Below are 23,231 nucleotides of genomic sequence, written 5' to 3'. Positions count from 1 at the left end.
ATGCAGATTAATGTGTTTTTACAATCAAATGTTTTTGTATAGAAATAAGTTACATTGTACATGTTTACTGTTTAGTCAAGTTCGTCCTTCATGCTGCTCGACTCTGCTTCTTCAGATATTTTAGCTATTAAACTCAACTTTCTGGTTCAATTTTACTTTGGAGTTCGACGATTAGAATCTAGAAAATCATGTTTCTCTTAGGAATACATGATTCGTGTTTCCTATCTGGGAAACAGCTACTGTATCATGAACTATGACGTCCGATGGAAGATGACATCACATGACATTGTTGCTTGACGTCATATTTAGAAGAATGACCAATGAAATCACCTCCATAGGTTACCCACTAGAGGGTACCTAAATATGTTTACCAACTCCTTGCAGGTTTATCCGATAAGCCGGGAGTGATGTTTACTATATAGTTGGTTGTAGAAGAAATATGTATAAGCCATTTGCCTTGCGCTTCCACATAGTTTTATGGGCATGAAATTTCTTCAAGTGTTATTTCATCAAGCATTTCAACAATCAGCAGGCGGGAACATTTTGATAAGGAGGAGTGCCGAGCTCCAAGTTTAGGTCAAATGGACATGTGGTTTTGACCTTAGCGTCAATCAATCAATGGAAAACAGTCCTGATATACCAGTAATAGGTCACTGAAACCTACAAATTGAACTAGTGGTTTTATGACACTACCGCAATCACAGAAACGTTTTCTATTGTACTATGTCATACTATGGTAATCGAACTCAGATATATTTCAAGCACTTATCCCAATAGAGGAAAGTTGTGCTTTAATATTTTTTTCTGTTGTGTATTATTCACGCAAAACTTTACACTACACAAATGGAGACATGTCTTTAAAATATGTAAACAGGACATCAAAACTGATGAAACTCAAACTTAACCAACCATGATTTTGTTGTAAACTCAATAAAAGATGGGTGTGATCAATCACAAAACTATAATGCAAAATTCAATTTTATTCTTCATATTTAATTGACATGATTAAAGAAAGGAAAGAGCATCGGTATACATATCAAGCATCTATGAGGAGTGTTACACCACCCATACAGAAAGCACTTATATCAGTCATAAAAATTAGCATTAACAACACGATCGGTATCAATCAATATCAACTGCCTTTAGCTTAATTAGCACACATTTATTCATATTTTAGGTTTATTATTATTTGATGGTTATCATTTTAATCCTGTAACATAAATAATGAACTATTTAAGTTTCGTTAAAATCATAATAGAAACGTCTATATGATAATACAAACATTTCGTTTATATAACATAAACATTTATCTAAATCATAATAGAAACATTAACAACCCATCTCTTTCATTTTTAAATGCTATTAATCCATTGACCCCTGAAGTCACATTGAGACTCTTCAATTAAATTACAAAGGTGACTATGTTAAATCTATTTTATCTTAAATATGTGTTATTTAGTGGATGAAAACTAACAAAAAAATTGGAATGGTCAGAACCCGAAAAAGAGCAGTGTACATGTCTATACATTTGTTACACTGTGAGGAATTATCCAATACACCACTATTCTATTATGCCACCTCTCATAGGAGGCTGTTCTATTACAGTGTTATCCAGGGAGATATATATATAGTACCTTCTCCTACTGGTTCCAGCACTTTACCTCTTCATAAAGCAAGGCATAGCTCTTCAGGAAATGATATCACTGAGGAATAGTGCCAGAAAGTAGGTAGTCGTTTATTCTGAATACGGCAGTTACTGACGTTTTGTGAATTGAAAATTTATTTTCCTAACTGAACCAAATCAGTTGTTATAAGATATTACATTGAATATATTATACAGGCAAGAATAAATATTGTCTTTCTTTTCTTAAAAAGGTGTTCCACTGCATATTGTAGGTGAGATATAGCATCTTGTATATAATTATCTCAAAGTATTTCTTGTTGTAATGAATTAAATACGTGCATGATGTGAGAACAATATATCGGGTGACCTATATTCTAAAATGAATCATTAAAAATATATTATAGCATTAATTTGTTTCAAATTGTACTGGCCGTGGCATTTACATATGTAGAAACAGGGTAAGTCTTCCTCGAAATAGGTGTTAGAATTTACCTTACCAAATACAGTACGAGAGGTATAAACACGGGTACGTGTAAATAGATATATAACACCGTTAAACTGCATAAATAGCCAGAATATTTAAAAAAATAAAAGTTTGACTAGGAGAAAAGCTACTAATAATAAAACAAAAGGTATTTGGTATTGGTGGTACATTTGTAATTGAGAACAGTTCAGACATTCTGTACTATATTTCCAATAATGCCAAAACTTGGTGAAAGTAATTCTTCTAAATAATTATAGAAAAGCTAGAAAGCAAGAGACGAAATGTAAATAACATAATATTTCCCCAATTATTTCCGACAAAAGTCATGCACGAGCCATGTAGTAAGTCACGCACGAGACATGTAGTAAGTCACGCACGAGACATGTAGCGAGTCACGCACGAGACATGTAGTAAGTCACGCACAAGACATGTAGTAAATCATGCACGAGACATGTAGTAAGTCACGCACGAGACATGTAGTAAGTCACGCACAAGACATGTAGTAAGTCACGCACGAGACATGTAGTAAGTCACGCACGAGACACGAACGAGACATGTAGCAAGTCACGCACGAGACATGTAGTAAGTCACGCACGAGACATGTAGTAAGTCACACACGAGACATGTAGTAAGTCACACACGAGACATGTAGTAAGTCACGCACGAGACATGTAGTAAGTCGCACACGAGACATGTAGTAAGTCACACACGAGACATGTAGTAAGTCACACACGAGACATGTAGTAAGTCAAGCACGAGACACGAACGAGACATGTAGCAAGTCACACACGAGACATGTAGTAAGTCACGCACGAGACACGCACGAGACATGTAGCAAGTCACGCACGAGACATGTAGTTCCTACATCAATCTGTTAGCTGTGATGATCTTGTTTTACCAACCTTTAATACACTAATGATTTAATTATGAAAGGAATTAATAATTGTATACCGGTAATGAAAATGAAAAGTAACATTCAAGATTTTGGAAATGGTGACTTTTAAATCATGAAAAGATCCTATCTTCACTGATGATTTGAAGCCAATTCAATAAATAATGTTCAGTTCATGCAGCTTTTATCTCATTAAACATACATAGATTTGTCTCTTTTAACAAGTCTATGTTATCCATAATTATTTTTTTTATTAGTTTGTCCATTTGGGATTCTCTTGAAATAAGCACGGCAACACATAAATATACTCAAGTTCATTTTACCATCTATATTTAAAATAGAATCGATGTTTTCAAAAATTTCAAATAAACAAAAAGAGTACTATTCTTGTAATAATCAGTGGCATACATTTTTATTTAATATGAAAAACGTAACCAAAACGGGAACCTTGCAAATCTACACTTAGAACTGTTTTAACATTAATTGGATACTGACACCTGTTTTTCCTTCTCTTCTCCAGACCGAAGAATTAGCAATTTCTTTTAACAAATCATGAAACAATAGATGAATCAAAAACAAAAATGTAAGCCCTATATTTAAATTTTTATTTCAAATAGTCTGGGTCCAGTTTTAAACTTAACATGGTAATCTTACTGGCAGCGTAATGCAGAATTTTAATTTTTAATAGAATTGAAATTCAAAACAAAAAATGTATGTACACTGTACTAGGAATATAAAAGATCATTTCCAATCACTTTTTTTTTAATTAGATATTTAAAATTTGCGCTAACGGCTGAAGTTAAGCTAATCAGTTCCAAACAACTCAATTCAGTTAACAATTTTAGAATAATCTGCAATGCCAGCCTCACAGCATGATATCTTACATGATTTTTCTCTCCTAAGTCATTGACGCTGAGATAAGGTGGGTTTATTGTGATACATGAGTTAATGAGTTACAGGATAAACCAAATTTCTAACTGGTGAAAAATAAATCATAATTTGTATCCAACTCGAGAGCCTATTTTCGAATGAAATTAAATATATTCACTAAAACTTGTAGAATACATTTGAGAATAAACTAACTTCATAAGGTATAAATCATAACCATGTGTCTGACATTGCAATCGATAATGTGCGATACATTGTTTCTTTCATTACAATCATGTACATATATGTTATATTGTATGTTTCTGACATCACAAAAATAAACTAGTGTGATACTGTGTTTCTTACATTGAAATCATACACAGGTGTATCACAGTGTGTTTCTTACATTGAAATCATACACAGGTGTATCATATTGTGTTCCTGACATATGAGTTCAGATACATGTATAATACAGTGTTTAATTCTGCCATTCAATTCACACACCTGGGCATTATAGTATGTGAATCTGACAAAACAATCAAGTGTCAGGTATTGCTTCCGATATTACACTTCTTGTGTTTCTGAAATTACTCTCATACACATGTGTAATATACCGTAAAAACCCATGTAATTTGTGCACCTGTGTAATTTGCGCAGGTACTTTTTGAGGCTGAAAATCGGTAATACGTTTCTGACAAAATAATTAAACACGTGTGTAAGACATTGTGTTTCTGACACTACGTACCTGTAATATCTTTTGTTTTTGACATTACAATCATACACAAGCTCAACGTATTGTTTCCGACACTTCAATCAATCATACTCAATCTGATTGAAATACAGATGTTAATTTAACACCCAAGGCATATCAATTCGTAGTGACCTCGTGTATAAAGAAGATTTGTATTTCAATCAGATCGTCGATTACTTACATTACGATCATAAACGTGCTTAGAGTATTATGGTACATTGTATAATTGATATAATCGTTATTCAAACTACATTGAACAGACTGAAAAAAGGTATACAAATGAAAAACGGATAAATTCACAATGCATGTGTGTCAGTACAAAATATTGCCTCCTGTTTTGATTGAACGTTTACAACCTTTACGCATTTTCAACAACATCAGATCGCTACATCACAGGACTGACGACTAAGTGTGTTATTCTATCATACTGTATTCCGTCTTTTCGTATTGCAGAGTTATCTGCTCTTGTGAGCAGGTATTGATTGTTACGTCATTAGTTTGTGTGAGAAAATTACGTTGTTTTCTTAAAAAATGATGATGTTTCTCTCACAAACAAATGACCTAACACTCAATACCTGCTATCAAGAGCACATAACTCTGCAATATGAAAAGACGGAATACATCCTTAATTTAGCACACTCAAATTTTAATTCATTATCAACTTTCACTTATTAGCACATTGATGACCTGATGCACCCAAAGTATATGTATTAGAAAACGATATACATACTTTAATTAGTGCAATCATAATTTAGTGTAATATTTAAAGCCAAAGACCACTAAAATAAGGATACCACTTAAAACATGTATATTTACAGTGCAATCGAATCTGCTCAAGCGACCATCTGTATTAAACGACCATCTGTTTTTTGCGACCACTTTTCATTCTACCCGACCGTTTTTACTATGTAATTTACCTGTATTAAGCTACCAGCGTCCACCCAAAACTGACCCCAAAATTACGTTAAACAACCACATTTGATAAATTTTAGCGACCATGTTTGACGAAAATATCCCAAACGGTCGTTGAAATAGTTGTGTATCTCCAAATTTGCGACTGCCACCACATTTGACGAAGGGCTAACTCAGTCTTTTTACCAAGTTCAATGAACAAATTTGAAATATAAATATTACATAAATGATGTGTCACCTTTACAACTGCTACGATAAAATTGGACAGTGTTTCATAATATTTTCAACTAATTGTGAATTAAATTTTGATCAAATAATTCCTTCAAGCATTTGTATCCTGCTATACAATTTTTCTTGTGTTGCATAAACATGTTTAAAATTCACTGTAAAATGAAGGATGATAACATAAATAAAATTGACATTTTTCAACTGATGAATGATGTTTTGTTTGACCAACAGAAAGTGAATTTGCTGGTGTAAATTATATGGTGGGGGTAGATGAGTCAATTAACCCTTTCACCACTGTAGACCATAATGGACTCATCTAGACCAATGCATGGTAGAGTCTACTAAAGTTACATAGGTGTAAACGGGTTATAACAAAATTGGTTATTGAGGGGACAATTAACACAACTTGAAATATAATGAAGTAATAATCTAAGTGTTGACAGGTTGCTCAAATGAAATGTGTGTATATCTAATGAACCATAAATGGTTTTTTTACCTACTCAAAGCTTGATGACCTATTTCAAGTACTTTGAGGTAAAAGTTTTGCATCCACTATTTTTTATACACCATAAGAGACAATGTCAGAACATACTTAATCACCCCTGAAGACACAATTCAACTCTTCCAATTCAAAGGTTGGAATAGTTCATCATGAAACTTAAGGGGTGAATGAGTCAACATCCCTGTCGTGGTATTTTAATGGCTACTGAAGGTTTTCAAGGTACTCCAATTTAAACAAAACAAAATATGAAATATACAAATACATCAACACATACAAATAAAGTCACTGCACCAAACACGGAGACGTTTAAGAATTATTTGAACAAAGCTCATTTTACAACATTTACACGTGTCACCCAAAATACTAGCTTATTCCTACTTGTGATCAGCTAGGTAGCTCATTCAGTAGAGTGTCAGACTGATAAACCAGAGGTGCTGGGTTTAAACCCTAACAGAGGCATTCAAATGTTAACGACCTCTGTTACACATTGTAATTATTTTAAAATTTCTTTTTCCTTTTTACTTGTTTTCATTTAACTTTTCTGACTACATTTTTTACTAACTTAGATGAAATTTAACAAAATGTAAGGAAAAATATGGATTTTTTTCTCAAATTACTTTACCTACTGCATTTTCAAAGAGAAGTAACTAATGATAAATACAACATATAGTTTGTAGACAACATTTGTTAAGGAAAATGAAAGATGCTAAAAAATACTGTGTGCATATTATTTGTTGTATTTTTGAATCAATGATTATTTTCCAAAGAATCTTCAAAGTATTTTCTGACATTTGGTAAAATATAGAAATTCTGGAAATAATCGTGAGCTTTGTTCAACAGTTCCTTTCCAGCCTCTGTAGCCCTCAGATAAATAAATATGGATATTTTGTATCAACAAATAAAATTTCACAGAAACACATCAATTTATCATTTTTTTCAAACTCTTTTCTTTCTCGTTCATTATCTCCTTTCTTTCTCTCCCCCTCTCATCCCTTTTTACAATATAGAAATATTTTCTAAAATTTTGTCATTCACTTTGGATAAGGCTTGCCCTGAACACAATTTCAAATTTGATCTCCATAGCTGGATAGACTTACTTTATCTCTACATAAACAGTCAAGACAACAGTTCTTCTCATGAAAAGACAGACTGTCTGATTATTACACACATATTCAAAGAAATACCCCAGTTGTTCAAAGTCTGGTTAGCTTCATGATAATGAAATGCAAAATAAAACCATTGAGTATACTTTAATAAACATTGAAATTCAAAACTAAACAGAATCTTCAGATTCAAAATGCTCACAAACAAAAACTGTTAAGAAACTCGCACAAATGTTGGTAAATTTTTATATATTAAATTTTCAAAAATTAAATTTTAAATTTTTGATGCATACATTAGTGCTTACCAAACATTGAGCAGCTGGGCGCTGACTTATACATGTAACAACTCAACACAGAATATGGTCTACATCATTGACCAAATGTTTTGCAATTAGCCCGGATTTACTCGATTATAAAAACAATTTGAATAACTTGTCATATCTGAAAACCTAATAAACACAAATGTATGAAAACATTTGAAGGTAAATTTTCAGAAGCATATCTTTAAGTATGCAAAATTGTGTTTTCATTGATTTATAATTACCCTCAGGGAAATCCAACGAAGAAAACAGTTAAAATGCAAAGAATTTAAAGTTGAGCCAATCACAAATGTACTGATTGACACGCATGCTAAGTTACTTCCCTTTAGACAGGATTTTGATACTGTACATTGTTGTAATGCTTTGTTCTTTCCCTCATATTCCTCTCTCTCTCTCTCTCATTCCCTCATATTCCTCTCTCTCTCTCTTTCCCTCATATTCCTCTCTCTCTCCCTCATATTCCTCTCTCTCTCTCTCAATATTTTTAATGGAATAATTCATTCACATGTTCGTAAAACAACACATTCTTCCTATCTCACATGGCTTTTGTTCATCAAATTACAGTACAATATGCATAGTATGAGAGCAAATCTTGTGAAGTGTTGTTTATAATGGAATAGTATTTCAGTCTTCTGGCAAGAATTTGTTCTTGAGTATCAAACTCTATAACATAAGATTATGCCTGCACCAAACTAATTCCTTAGGTCCCCTTGGGTTTATTACACCCATGTTTTTACTGTAATGATCTTATTTCCAAGATCCACTGGGGTTCTTCTCTCGATAACACCAAGGAGTTGAGAACTAATTTCCTTAGTCCCCTGAGGTTTGTTATACACGTGTTTTACTGCAATACACTAATTCCATTGGTCACCAGATGGTTGTTATAAGCATTTTTCCTGCAACACATATGATATTCTTTCTCCCTTATTTTGTTGCTCCTCGCACTCATTCAGACTGGCATACTGGAATCAACGTTGATGAGTCCCTCCTGGGATGGACTTCGGTATCTAATTGGCACCTAGAAAAACACAAACCTCATTCTCATCAATGACAGACAGAAGGAATACACAGGCAACATTTCTTGATGTCAATTTGGTCTTATTTCACCGGAAAATATCATCATGATAGCAAAAATAGACCTGAATTCGACCAGAAATTGACCTGAAATAAAACAAGAGGCCCATGGGCCTAAACGGTCACCTAGCTGAGTCCTACAGTATTTATTTTTGTTGTTTAAATATGTACCAATTTGAGTACAAAATAGTTAAGTATAACGTTAACTTAAGTTTGTCAGGACCATCAGCTGATCATTTCTAGACCGAGTTTCAGTTAAATTGGCCTATTAGAACTTGCTTTTAAGTTTGAAATACTTTTTCCATAATGGCGGCCATATTGAATTTCTGATCGACCCGAAAAATAACAACACTTTGTCAGGACCATGAGTCGATCATTCATACAAAGTTTCAGTTCAATCAGCCCAGCAGAACTTGACTTTAAGTTTGAAATAGTTTTTCAAAATGGCGGGCATGGCGGCCATATTGGATTTCTGATCGACCCGAAAAATAACAACACTTGGTCAGGGTGATGTCAGTAACCTTCCCATGAAATATCAATGAAATCCTTTTGTCAGTATTTCAGCTTAAGTTGAAAATGTAAAATGTTAACAGACAGTGGACGACGGACGACGACGGACGAAGACGGATAGCAATAGGTCACTTGAGCTAAAGCTCAGGTGACCTAAAAAAAATCCTCTTTTCAGGTCAAATTGACATTAAGAAATGTTGCCTATGTAGCTAATTTAACTTGTAATAGACACATACATGGCACCAGTCCTCAGGAGGGAGACCATGGATATAAATTTTGCCTATTTAATGTTCAGTTTACGAGTAGGATGTGATAATCCTTAATACACAAAATTTCACATGTGTATTAAGTATCAGCAGGACAGGATCCTGTATGAACATTTAACTCTGACAGTCCTTCATATACATGTACTGAACTTCTGATTTACTTAGCATTGTTTGAGATTATACATGTACTGAACTTCTGATTTACTTAGCATTGTTTGAGAGTATACATGTTCAGTACTTCTGATTTACTTAGCATTGTTTGAGATTATTCATGTACTGAACTTCTGATTTACTTAGCATTGTTTGGGATTATACATGTACTGAACTTCTGATTAACTTAGCATTGTTTGAGAGTATACATGTTCTGAACTTCTGATTTACTTAGCGTTGTTTGAGAGTATACATGTATTGAACTTCCGATTTACTTAGCATTGTTTGAGATTATACATGTACTGAACTTCTGATTAACTTTAAGCATTGTTTGAGATTATACATGTACTGAACTTCTGATTTACTTTGTTTGGGATAATACATGTACTGAACTTCTGATTTACTTAGCATTGTTTGAGAGTATACATGTTCTGAACTTCTGATTAACTTAGCATTGTATTAGATTATACATGTTCTGAACTTCTGATTTACTTAGCATTGTATTAGATTATACATGTTCTGAACTTCTGATTTACTTAGCATTGTTTGAGATTATACATGTTCTGAACTTCTGATTAACTTTAAGCATTGTTTGAGATTATACATGTACTGAACTTCTGATTAACTTAGCATTGTTTGAGATTATACATGTACTAAACTTCTGATTTACTTAGCATTGTTTGATATTATACATGTACTGAACTTCTGATTTACTTTGTTTGAGAGTATACATGTACTGAACTTCTGGTTTACTTGGCATTGTTTGAGATTATACATGTACTGAACTTCTGATTAACTTAGCATTGTTTGAGAGTATACATGTACTGAAAGATTATACATGTACTGAACTTCTGATTTACTAAGGATTGTTTGAGATTAAACATGTTCTGAACTTCTGATTTACTTAGGATTGTTTGAGATTAAACATGGTCTGAACTTCTGATTAACTTAGCATTGTTTGGGATAATACATGTACTGAACTTCTGATTTACTTTGTTTGAGAGGATACATGTACTGAACTTCTGGTTTACTTGGCATTGTTTGAGATTATACATGTACTGCCCTTCTGATTTACTTAGCATTGTTTGAGAGTGTACATGTACTGAACTTCTGATTTACATAGCATTCTTTGAGATAATACATGTTCTGAAGTCTGATTTACTTAGCATTGTTTGAGATTATAAATGTACTGAACTTCTGATTTACTTATCATTGTTTGAGATTATACATGTACTGCCCTTCTGATTTACTTAGCATTGTTTGGGATTATACATGTTCTCAACTTCTGATTTACTTGGCATTGTTTGGGATTATACATGTTCTCAACTTCTGATTTACTTGGCATTGTTTGGGATTATACATGTTCTCAACTTCTGATTTACTTGGCATTGTTTGGGATTATACATGTTCTGAACTTCTGATTACCTTAGCATTGTTTGAGATTATACATGTACGAGAGTATACATGTACTGAACTTCTGGTTTACTTGGCATTGTTTGAGATTATGCATGTACTGAACTTCTGATTTACTTTGTTTGAGAGGATACATGTACTGAACTTCTGGTTTACTTGGCATTGTTTGAGATTATGCATGTACTGAACTTCTGATTTACTTTGTTTGGGATAATACATGTACTGAACTTCTGATTTACATAGCATTCTTTGAGATAATACATGTTCTGAAGTCTGATTTACTTAGCATTGTTTGAGATAATACATGTTCTGAAGTCTGATTTACTTAGCATTGTTTGAGACTATACATGTTCTGAACTTCTGATTTACTTAGGATTGTTTGAGATTAAACATGTTCTGAACTTCTGATTTACTTAGGATTGTTTGAGATTAAACATGTTCTGAACTTCTGATTTACTTAGGATTGTTTGAGATTAAACATGTTCTGAACTTCTGATTTACTTGGCATTGTTTGAGAGTGTACATGTACTGAACTTCTGATTTACATAGCATTCTTTGAGATAATACATGTTCTGAAGTCTGATTTACTTAGCATTGTTTGAGAGTATACATGTTCTGAACTTCTGATTTACTTAGGATTGTTTGAGATTAAACATGTTCTGAACTTCTGATTAACTTTAAGCATTGTTTGGGATTATACATGTTCTGAACTTCTGATTACCTTAGCATTGTTTGAGATTATACATGTTCCGAACTTCTGATTTACTTAGCATTGTTTGAGATAATACATGTTCTGAAGTCTGATTTACTTAGCATTGTTTGAGAGTGTACATGTACTGAACTTCTGATTTACTTTGTTTGAGAGGATACATGTACTGAACTTCTGGTTTACTTGGCATTGTTTGAGATTATGCATGTACTGAACTTCTGATTAACTTAGCATTGTTTGAGATTATACATGTGCTGAACTTCTGATTTACTTTAAGCATTGTTTGAGAGTATACATGTATTGAACTTCTGATTTACTAAGGATTGTTTGAGATTAAACATGTTCTGAACTTCTGATTTACTTGGCATTGTTTGAGATTATGCATGTACTGAACTTCTGATTTACTTTGTTTGAGAGTATACATGTACTGAACTTCTGATTTACTTGGCATTGTTTGGGATTATACATGTTCTCAACTTCTGATTTACTTGGCATTGTTTGAGATTATACATGTACTGACCTTCTGATTTACTTAGCATTGTTTGAGATTATAAATGTACTGAACTTCTGATTTACTTATCATTGTTTGAGATTATACATGTACTGCCCTTCTGATTTACTTAGCATTGTTTGATATTATACATGTACTGAACTTCTGATTAACTTAGCATTGTATTAGATTATACATGTTCTGAACTTCTGATTAACTTTAAGCATTGTTTGAGATTATACATGTTCCGAACTTCTGATTTACTTAGCATTGTTTGCGAGTATACATGTATTGAACTTCTGATTTACTTAGCATTGTATTAGATTATACATGTTCTGAACTTCTGATGTACTTGGCATTGTTTGAGATAATACATGTTCTGAAGTCTGATTTACTTAGCATTGTTTGAGACTATACATGTTCTGAACTTCTGATTTACTTGGCATTGTTTGAGATTATACATGTACTGACCTTCTGATTTACTTAGCATTGTTTGCGAGTATACATGTATTGAACTTCTGATTTACTAAGGATTGTTTGAGATTAAACATGTTCTGAACTTCTGATTTACTTGGCATTGTTTGAGATTATACATGTACGAGAGTATACATGTACTGAACTTCTGGTTTACTTGGCATTGTTTGAGATTATGCATGTACTGAACTTCTGATTTACTTTGTTTGAGAGGATACATGTACTGAACTTCTGGTTTACTTGGCATTGTTTGAGATTATGCATGTACTGAACTTCTGATTTACTTATCATTGTTTGAGATTATACATGTACTGAACTTCTGATTCACTTAGCATTGTTTGAGATTATACATGTGCTGAACTTCTGATTTACTTTAAGCATTGTTTGAGATTATACATGTACTGACCTTCTGATTTACTTAGCATTGTTTGATATTATACATGTACTGAACTTCTGATTCACTTAGCATTGTTTGAGATTATACATGTGCTGAACTTCTGATTTACTTTAAGCATTGTTTGGGATTATACATGTTCTGAACTTCTGATTACCTTAGCATTGTTTGAGAGTATACATGTTCTGAACTTCTGATTTACTTTAAGCATTGTTTGAGATTATACATGTTCCGAACTTCTGATTTACTTAGCATTGTTTGAGATTATAAATGTACTGAACTTCTGATTTACTTATCATTGTTTGAGATTATACATGTACTGAACTTCTGATTTACTTAGCATTTTCCAATCACTTTATATTGCTTCTTATTGTTATCTTGGTTACTGAGAAATATGTAACAAAATAAAATGACTGTCTTAATTAATTAATATACTACATTTGATATAGCGCCCTATCTAGCTAACATAAGCCAATAGCTCTAAAGCGCTTTACAGTACGTACATAGATATACAATTTTATCCAGTCAATACAATTAGCATATATATTAATCAATACGATATTGAGGAATTAGCAGGAGCTGCCTTATCAGGCACTAACTACTAGTCCTATGCCACCTGGCTAATATCTCCCTATGTGTGTGTATAAAGTATATAACCAGTACATTAACTTTTATCAGTGGAAGGCTCCTTACATTTTTTGTATTTTCTATGATTTAACTAGAAGTCATGGACAATGATTTGATATCAATTCAATAGTGATTTTATAAAGAAACTACCTCAATACCAGTAAATGTTGAGCAAGATATAATGGACAACTTTTAAATGTAAATAGCAAAGTTAGAGATATTCCGTACTCTGTATTTTGATATTTGAGTCAAAATAGTGAATTTTATTCATAATAATTCATGATCAAGTACATGCCTTTATACGAAAGTCCGTAGATTCAATCACAACAGACAAAAGGGCATGTAGTTCTTGTAATTTAATAGCAGGGTCAATCAAAGATTTTTAAAAGATTTATTATCAAATGTTTATAAGGAAAATATAAAGATATCAGTGCTAGGGTAAGTTTTTTTATTTAAAAGTTGCAAAGAAATTGAGATGCAAAATGAAAAGTTTTTCTCCTGAGGCATATAATAAGGTAACAGGCTTGCATTGGTTTATTATATCATGTGATTTGTATGTGTTTAACATGCATTTGATGGAAGCATTTTCATTGGTCATAATAAACATGTCAAGATATTTATTGAGAATCATATGACCACAGAAAAATGCAATGCCCTGGCCCTGAAAACCTTACAACATCAAAATGTATTTTTCAGTGACATATTGATTTTCGGATTTTTTTTCTACGAATTGGAAACTGGAGTTGTTGTTTATTTAAGCATTGAACGGTTCTAAATCGTACTTATTTGTCCGATATTCTGTTCACTATAGGACTAAATAATCGCTGTATGGTACATACATTTTTGGATTATAACATTAACTGAATTCAGTTTAATCTTTAAATTATCCAAACTCAGCACATCCATGTTAAACTTATGAAACATAGAGATGTATACTTAATTACCTAATAACTGTAACAAAATGCATCAACATCTATACCATGAACTATATAAGAGATTAAAGCTGTAGCAGTGATAGGGGAAATCAATAAGAGCAGCGGAAACAGCTTGTAAATATGATTTTCTTTTTAATCTGTTCAATGTGTATATTGTATATTTATCTGTCAATAAGCCCATGCCTGGTAACTAGCATACTCCTATCTATTGCAATTCAACAGAAATGCCACTTAATTGTCCATTAAATAATAAGCTCATCCTGTACGTTGAGGTAAGAGATTGTGTGTTGGCCCCTGGGCTTATTGCAGGATATATATATATGTGGTATATAATCCAAGTGCATGAATTTTGCACTGTGTCCATTTCAATAACACAGAAATGCTGTATATCAAGCATTTCAATTCGGCTCTAATTATAAATTGTATACTTGAAAATCTGCATGAAAAACACTGAATAGGTTTATAGGATGTGTTAAAATGATAAATATATATAATACCCAGAGAAATCGACATGTACTAGCTGTATGTAAAAGACTGTAAAGTTCAGGCCAAATAAAACTAATTGTCAGATTTTATGTTTCATATTTTCTTTACTTTTAAACAGCATTTTCTTTTTTTAATATCATTTTTAACGAGCATTTTCAGAGTTAAACTGCTGTTTAATACAAAATTACTTTAAAAAAAATACATTTGAAAATACAAACATAGATTGATAAAACAGTATTTATTTGCGGTGAGTAGCTTAAAACACAACTTTATTTTTGTTTGGCCAGAAGGCGCGTATGAGATGTTGTGCTGAAGGATTGACTCGCAGTCTCTGATTAATTAAGCTTTAAGCAAAGCATGTGGTCCGTTAAAAAGCACCCTGACAGGACTTATAAAAACTAAAACCTTTACCAGAAGGCCAAAGTAGACTTTCTGAATCTGAACTCCCATCATATCTCTGCAAAGAAAATTTAATTAAACAATTTCCAGTAAATGCTTATCCTACAGAGTCCCAAAAGAATTATAGATTTGATTCCAAAATAATTGTATACAAATAATTTGTCAAACTTTGCCTCAATGATAATGATACACTAGTGAGATATCCCAATGGTTTAATCTGGGTGAGGCTTAAGCTTTAGGATCCCTAAATGGTCAGTCTAATTCATTTGAGATGAAACATGACATCTTATTGGTCAATTAAAACAATTTGACAACCACGATATACCATCCGCACATTTTTCATTTGCATATGAAGTCCGGATGGCGATAGTAAATGACATCAATGACCCCAACACGTCATGAAATTGATTACACAAGACAACACAAACAATAGCGTGACCCGGAAAGGTCTATGTAATTCTGCCTCATTTTGAATAATCCTGGCATCACCAATTCACAGCAGAATGACCGGGAATTTGAAGAAAACACTCAACAAGAAACCGCCAATGGCGATATGGCCGGATTGCTACAGTACATTTTCATATAAAGCATCACATGCGATAAGCATCCTTTAAGATACATAAGCCACTTAAGTTTAGTTGATGTACAACAAGGAGTTACATTGTACTTAGTAACTGACCTTAACCATTCTTCTATAACCTGGTTACTGAAGTTGAAAATGTGGGTCAGAACCAGCATCCGAAGCATCACATATGATAAGCATCCTTAGATACATCAGCCATGCAAGTTTAGTTGATGTACAACAAGTAGTTACTTATATATAATTAGTAACTGACTTTAACCAGTTCTTAACCTGTTCAGTGAAGTGGAAAATTTAGGTTACAACCAGCATCCGAAGCAACGCATGTGATAAGCATCATCAGATACATAAGCTTTGCAAGTATAGTTGATGTAGGACAAGTAGTTTCTTAGTAACTGACCTTAACCAGCTAGCTCTTAACCTGGTCACTAAAGCGGAAAAATTTAGGTCACAACCCTAGTGCAGATGGGGCCTGACCTCAACCAATCTTTTTAACCTAGTCAGTCAAGCGGAAAATGTAAGTCAGAAGCAGCATCCGAAGCATTGCATGTGATTAGCATCCTTAGATACATAAGCCATGCAAGTTTAGTTGATGTGGGACAAGACGGACGAACAAACAGACAGACAGACTGACAGACCAATCAATAAGCCCTGATTACGTTGCAATCCGGCCAAAAATGTCTTAAAATTACTGTTTCTTTTGGTGGTTTTGGCTTATATGAATGAGAATGGGTATAACCCTACTATATTTTGAAACTTGCGGTGGTATATCGTGATCATACTGTCACAAATATTCGATTAATGGCTCTGTTCAGCGACGCCAGTAAAACGCAATTCTCTATTTCAAATAACTCAAACAATTGTTAAGCACTACAACTAAATGTGAGCACAAAATAACAGCCTCTTTTCATACTCTTGCTATCTTGTTTTATAAACATTTTAATTTTACATATACATATAAAGTATTAATTTAAACTTTTCCATCACTAAACAATATTTTCCCCAACCATGCTCCAAAGAAGATTATGTCAAAATATTATACAACTACATTTATATTGCAGTTGTCTGAATGACAGAAAAACAGATTAGTGGCCAGACAAGCTGTAGCTGATGGTTATAGATTCATAAAATTATTCTCCATTAGATCTATAAGCATTAGCCTGCAATTAAGAGAATCTCAAAACGCTTTCAATTTAGAAAATGTATTTAAACAATTTAATAGCTTTACTCAAACCGAACAAATTGCCATGTAGCTGCCAAAGCTTATAGCTACGTACACTTGGTGAATAATATCAACGTGAATATTCGACAGTGATGACACACAAGCACATATATACAACACATTGTACAACGGGAAATTCCAAACTTCTGCAGCTAAGTCTTTTTTGTCCAGTGTTAAATTTGCCCTTCACCTTTAATAACTACGTTTATTATTTTGTTGACAAATGTTTGCTGTAATGATGAATTTGCAGTCATTACGAAGAGCGAGAAAAGGCGAAAAAAAAAACAGCAGTAAAGATTTCTGGGTTTACTGAATACTCTAAATGTACATTTTTTAGCAGTTATCTTATTTCAGCAGTTATCATGCTTTCAATTTTTCCCTACGTTATAATCATGCTGAATGAAGTCTGTGTATGATGTTTCGTTTTATGTCTATATTTAGAGTTCATCAATTCATCAATTCACTGAACTGTTTAACTTTTTGTGCTAAAATTTGTGTACACTACAATATGTTTTTTACGTTATGTATCCTAAATTAGCGTTGGTACCTACCTGACCTAGACTGAAACATTTGTTGAACACATATATAGACACTTACCTCGGCTAGACTTGGACACAAACACAACATCCAGCGTCGACATAACTGGAAGTTTCCAATAAAGACACTTACCTCGGCTAGACTTGGACACAAACACAACATCCAGCGTCGACATAACTGGAAGTTTCCAAAGAACACAGTCTCGTAGTACTGAATGAAGGCAGCTATACAGAAAAGGAAGCCGAGTATGGTGCTGATGGTGACGAATATGTGAATCTCGTATAAACTACTGTCCTCCTACAAGTACACAAGGGAATACTCAACATATGTTACAGTATTCCGTCTTTGCGTATTGCAGAGTTATCTTCTCTTGTGAGCAGGTATTGATTGTTACGTCATTGGTTTGTGTGAGAAAATTATATCGTTTTCTCAAAAATTGATGACGTTACTCTCAAAAACCAATGACAGAACAATCAAAACCTGCTCACAAGAGAAGATAACTCTGCAATATGCAAAGACGGATTACCGTATAGCAGGACATCTGCAGGGATGATATTTACCCATTTTTCTGTATATGGTGTCATAAAGCCATTTCATTTAACTATTTGACAATTTATATGCCGAGTGTTCCGTCTCTGTGCTTAAACACAGCGAAAAGTTAGTTCCTTCAGATGTCCAGATCGCGAAATAATAATCTGTGTAATAATAATAATAATTTGAGGTTCTTATATACCGCTTTATCACGACTTAGTTCGCAGGTCGTCTCAAAGCGGTTCACAAATTATTATCCATGGTTATAGGGCCTTTGTAACCAGCCAATATCTTTCTCAACTCCCTGGGGAGAATACAGCCGGTGCTACCATTTCGACGCTCACAGCTAGATTCAACAATTCTAGCACTGCCCAATGCAACCACGTTTTCATTTACAGCTGAGTAGACTTGAACAAGAGGAATAAAGTATCTTGCTCAAAGATACAACTCAGTGTCGTGCTGTGACTCAAACCCGCAACTCTTCAGTCAGGAGCCCGGCGTCCTAACATTAGATTACCGTGCTTCCACTACCGTGTAAATCTATTTTCTAAGTTTTGGGTCAAAATTTAAGCCTGCATACAATATATACTTGCTATACAGTATTAGTACTTCTTATCATGAGCGATAAATATAATCTATAACTCTTGTGTGGTGTAGACAGAGAAATCTCAATCAAAGGGTAAGATTTTTGAAGTTAAGCGTGAGACTTTGCCACGATATTACAGGTTACTTGTGACTAGTCAACTTGTCAATGAGTAACTCTGAGTGCAATTTTGTTTTGTAGATACTGACCTTGTACTGGTCGTGTTTGGTCCAGTCGAGGGCGTAGCCGAGGATAAGGACCACCATAATAACCATATATAGCACTAACGTGAACAATGTTAAGTTGAAAAACTTCCTTACCTGTACAAAGGTAAAAATGTCAAACATTTATTTAAAAACATTTAGTTCTCATTTTTTTAAATGGCAAATGTTTCTCACTTGTTTGAAGTAGAATGAAACTTAATCTGTATCTGCAAAATCTGGTAAAATGCGAAGCTTCCAAATGCAGCTTCTGCATTTTTTTAAATTTTTTTATTCAATTGTTTTGATGTCATAATTCATTTAACCTAATAAATATAGCTACAGTACTACTTCACTACAACTAAAGGCGACTGAACACATTGAGTAACATATATACAGTATACACTCTTACTATAAGACCAACATACAAATATAAAACATTGTTTCATTTCTTTACATCTTATAGATCCTATATATTGATTGACATGTTTTGTTTCTATCACCAATTAAATATTAACATTTATTAATCTTTCAATGAAATTCCATTTTCGGAGTATCATATTCTGTTTTTATGCTGCAAATATTTTTTAATTATGAACAATTCATCATCACTATACATTAAGTTTCAACACAGTTCCAAACCTGATATACAGTTGTACATGCAACACCATGGTAACGTAATTGTACCAGAATACTTACTGAGGTGGGCCGTCGACTGATGGAAGCTCTGATGCCAGTACTACCAGTTAATATCATCTGAAATAAAACCACGACATCTGCTGATATTAACAAACCAATCGGCCGATTCTTTTTTATGAATTATTAGTGCTTGCCATTACCACGGAATTAGATGTTATCTAAGTCTGTGCCATTACTAAGTTAATTTGTCAAATAAGGGTTACTATACTACATATACCAGGTACCATCCTCAATACTCCAGGGGTTCGCTCTCTTTTACTCTCTGCACTCCTGGAATATGTCATAACAAATCCAAAGGCTCAGTGTACATGTGCGACCCCTTGTGGATGAGACGATCACCAATGGAAGGGAAGTAACTCTCTAACAAAACTTGGATAAACAGAACCCTGGCTAGACCATATTTATTTTTATAAGAGGGATGGATAAACTGGGGAATGATGAATGCTTATTTTTCTCTAAAGAATTGTTTAGGGCTTTTCCATAATCAATGGTATGGGGGAGGTGGATATCATAGGTGGTGTATGTGTCTCCGAAAAAGCGTCCCTACTCCTCCGATATGGTTGTTTCCGGAACAGCCCTTACAACTTGACTAACTGTAGCTTAGTTACCTAAATGCGTACTTTGTACCCTGGTAGCTCATTTTTAAATTAACAGGTGGACATTCTAGAGCGTAATCACTCGAGCCTTCATTTGCAATTTGGTTGGTCTCTAGTCTGAATTGCAGATTTGATTATACTCACAAAAAATCCTGCCAGTACTCCTGCTCCATAGCAGTTGTCCTTGCCTAGATGGAGGTGTACTGCATCATCAGGATGCTCTACCAGAGGGATAACAAAAATCTCCAGGGTACCTGTATATCACAGAAAAGGGTTTATGTAAATGTTTAGGGTTGGAACATAACTCCAGGGTACCTGTATATCACAGAAAAGTGGTTATGTCAATGTTTAGGGTTGGAACATAACTCCAGGGTACCTGTATATCACAGAAAAGTGGTTATGTCAATGTTTAGGGTTGGAACATAAAAGTAAGGAAAGCGTAAATATAAATAAGAGGATAAAATAGCTTTGCTATCTATTATTATGAAGTTTGAATATTTCTTTTTACATATTTAGTGAAAATTTATTTGCCAAGTTCTACAGCGGAATAGTTTTGTTTGGTTTACAGGCAAATACAAATGTGTTTTCTTTTCCCAAAAAAATGAAATAAGGAAAATCTACTCAATCTCAATAAAAATATTTCTATAATTTCCAAATTTGTGTAGGAACAGGCTACTGTAAAATTAAGGAAGAAAAAACACTGATATTACAAATTGTAGTTTTATTTTTACAAAACGTTTTTACAAAGCAATTATCTTTAATTTAAACATATTTTTCTTCAAAATAGAAATATCTATGAAAGCATAAATAGGTACTGTTTTAAAAAAGGAATCAATATCATAGAGATTGTCCTCATTTGATTTATCAATTTCAACTTTCCATGATTTGGTGAAAAACTGACAGCACTAAATGTACAGCATATCATGAGTGTTGTAAAAATCTTAACTAATTTTTTCATACGTAATGTTGATATCTTATACTAACCTATTGAAAATTTCATAGACCAGAATCTGACCAAAACATTTTTTTTCTGAACATTCAGCGCTTGAAATTTAGAAAATATGTTAAATGATTATAGAAAAGTCGTTTTCCGACCATTTTTCTCTCTTTTATATCTGTCATTGAATCAATAAGGTCTGTGATTTAAATGATTCCAAAGGACATAGTGTTTACTATGGTGACTGACTCAATTTTTTTTTTTTAAGTTGGAACACTGAAAACTTAAAACTTATTAATTTCATCATTTTTTAAATACATGTAAAAGCCCTTTATTGATACAATTTGGACCAGAACCAATGCCTGATACTGCAGCCAGTGGCCCAAAAATAGGAACATTTTGTAATATTAATATAACTTGTTAAACACTAAATAAAAACTATTATTTTGCAAAGACATTGTATTTTCATTAATATTCATGTTTCTTTTAATACTGTTGGCTGTATATATATAGTTTTGTCAGAAAAATAAAGCTATCTTAAAATTTCTTATTATTTATAGAAGTTACATGGAAAGTTTTCTGAAAGAAAAAAATATATTGTCTACCATAAAACATTATTAACTTTATTTTTTTTTTTTTGGAAATGAAAACATACCAGGAAAGTGATTTCCCATTATAATTTTCGGTGTTGCCCAAAATTTTAAACTCAGAAAAAGACATATTTTTGCACTTATCTAAAACTAATAAATTACAATTATCATGTCGGTTTTCATTTGTACTACTTTCTGCCACCAAAATATATGCCAAGCGGAGCGAGGCGAAAAATGTTTTCTGCAGATGTAATACTAAACTATTTCGAGCACTGCCGAGCGTAGAAAGTATTTAATGAAAATGAACCACACTATTCCTAATACTCAAACAATTGGTAAATCCTCATCCCCTCCTAAAAAGAATTTTACCCAGAATAGCTGTGATGAAACCATTACACAGCTGAACCACTCCTATCATGGTCGGCCATGTGTGAAGCTGTGGTTCTCTGGACCGACTAGAGTCAGAATTCAAGGAAACCTCGTCCAGCTCCCCATCGTCATCATCATCTTCCAGTGTCTCAATCAAGTCAGAGTTTACTGATGCTGCGAGATTGTTTCTTACCATGACTGCTCAATTCAATGAGACGGGGTACCAGGGCTTTCTGCGAACATGTTAAATGTAAAACATAATCAACAGATAAATATAAAAGTGCTTTTACATCAGATATTACTGCATTTTATTACAGAGGTGCCATGTATATATATATACTACAGATTATTGAAAGAAGGCTTACTAGCTTTGTCAAGGAAAACAGAATCAGATTACTAGGTCGAATAACTCTGGTTCAACCGTTTGGATCGCGATTAATGAAAGCGGCCCAATATAGCCTGGAATCAACAGACCAACATTGGTAAGTACAGTACGTACGGCCAGCTGACTATTGAAATAACGTTCCGCTAGTAACTATACCAACGAATTAAATTGATTTTGATATAAAATAGGACACATCTTAGAGCAAATTAGAATACTTGTGACAAGGTTAACTTCCATATCAATGTAAGCATGAATCGGAACATTTCTAACCTTCAAAAACCATCAAAATATCCGAAGAAACTCTCTGAAGTGAAAGATTTGTCAGCAGTCACATGCGTTTCCTGTTTTCATTTTTTGAACGAGGTTGACATTCTCACTTCCGCTTCCGGTGG

At 33.3% G+C, this 23,231-nt stretch overlaps 1 protein-coding gene across 2 annotated transcripts; it reads right to left on the bottom strand.

The window, feature by feature from the left end:
- Positions 1–967: 967 nt before the first annotated feature.
- On the bottom strand, positions 968–23,196 carry LOC110466180. Of its 2 annotated transcripts, XM_021522536.1 has the most exons (8): positions 23,110–23,196; positions 22,455–22,687; positions 20,703–20,812; positions 19,963–20,019; positions 19,273–19,383; positions 18,082–18,246; positions 15,623–15,668; positions 968–8,701 (listed from the first exon to the last, which is right to left on the bottom strand). In XM_021522536.1, exons 2-8 carry the CDS (start codon positions 22,648–22,650, stop codon positions 8,691–8,693), a joined length of 696 nt encoding a protein of 231 aa, XP_021378211.1. In that variant the 5' UTR covers positions 22,651–22,687; positions 23,110–23,196; the 3' UTR covers positions 968–8,690. The 2 variants fall into 2 exon arrangements, with proteins under 2 accessions (XP_021378211.1, XP_021378210.1); XM_021522535.1 differs by lacking the exon at positions 15,623–15,668.
- Positions 23,197–23,231: the final 35 nt, after the last annotated feature.

The sequence above is a fragment of the Mizuhopecten yessoensis genome, unplaced genomic scaffold, assembly GCF_002113885.1.
Source record: "Mizuhopecten yessoensis strain PY_sf001 unplaced genomic scaffold, ASM211388v2 scaffold11123, whole genome shotgun sequence".
In the NCBI taxonomy this organism is placed as follows: Eukaryota; Metazoa; Mollusca; class Bivalvia; order Pectinida; family Pectinidae; genus Mizuhopecten; species Mizuhopecten yessoensis.
The sequence above is the reverse complement of the archived record's forward strand: the minus strand, read 5'-3'. Positions and strand labels throughout refer to the sequence as shown.

Bases quoted from the DNA above. Each gene is read 5' to 3' on its own strand.
- LOC110466180 (XM_021522535.1), bottom strand. From the start codon at position 22,650: ATGGTAAGAAACAATCTCGCAGCATCAGTAAACTCTGACTTGATTGAG. The intron at 20,020-20,702 runs GTGAGTATAATC...GTTTTATTTCAG, and splicing joins GAGTACTGGCAGGATTTTTT to ATGATATTAACTGGTAGTAC. The intron at 18,247-19,272 runs GTCAGTATCTAC...GTGTACTTGTAG, and splicing joins CCAAACACGACCAGTACAAG to GAGGACAGTAGTTTATACGA.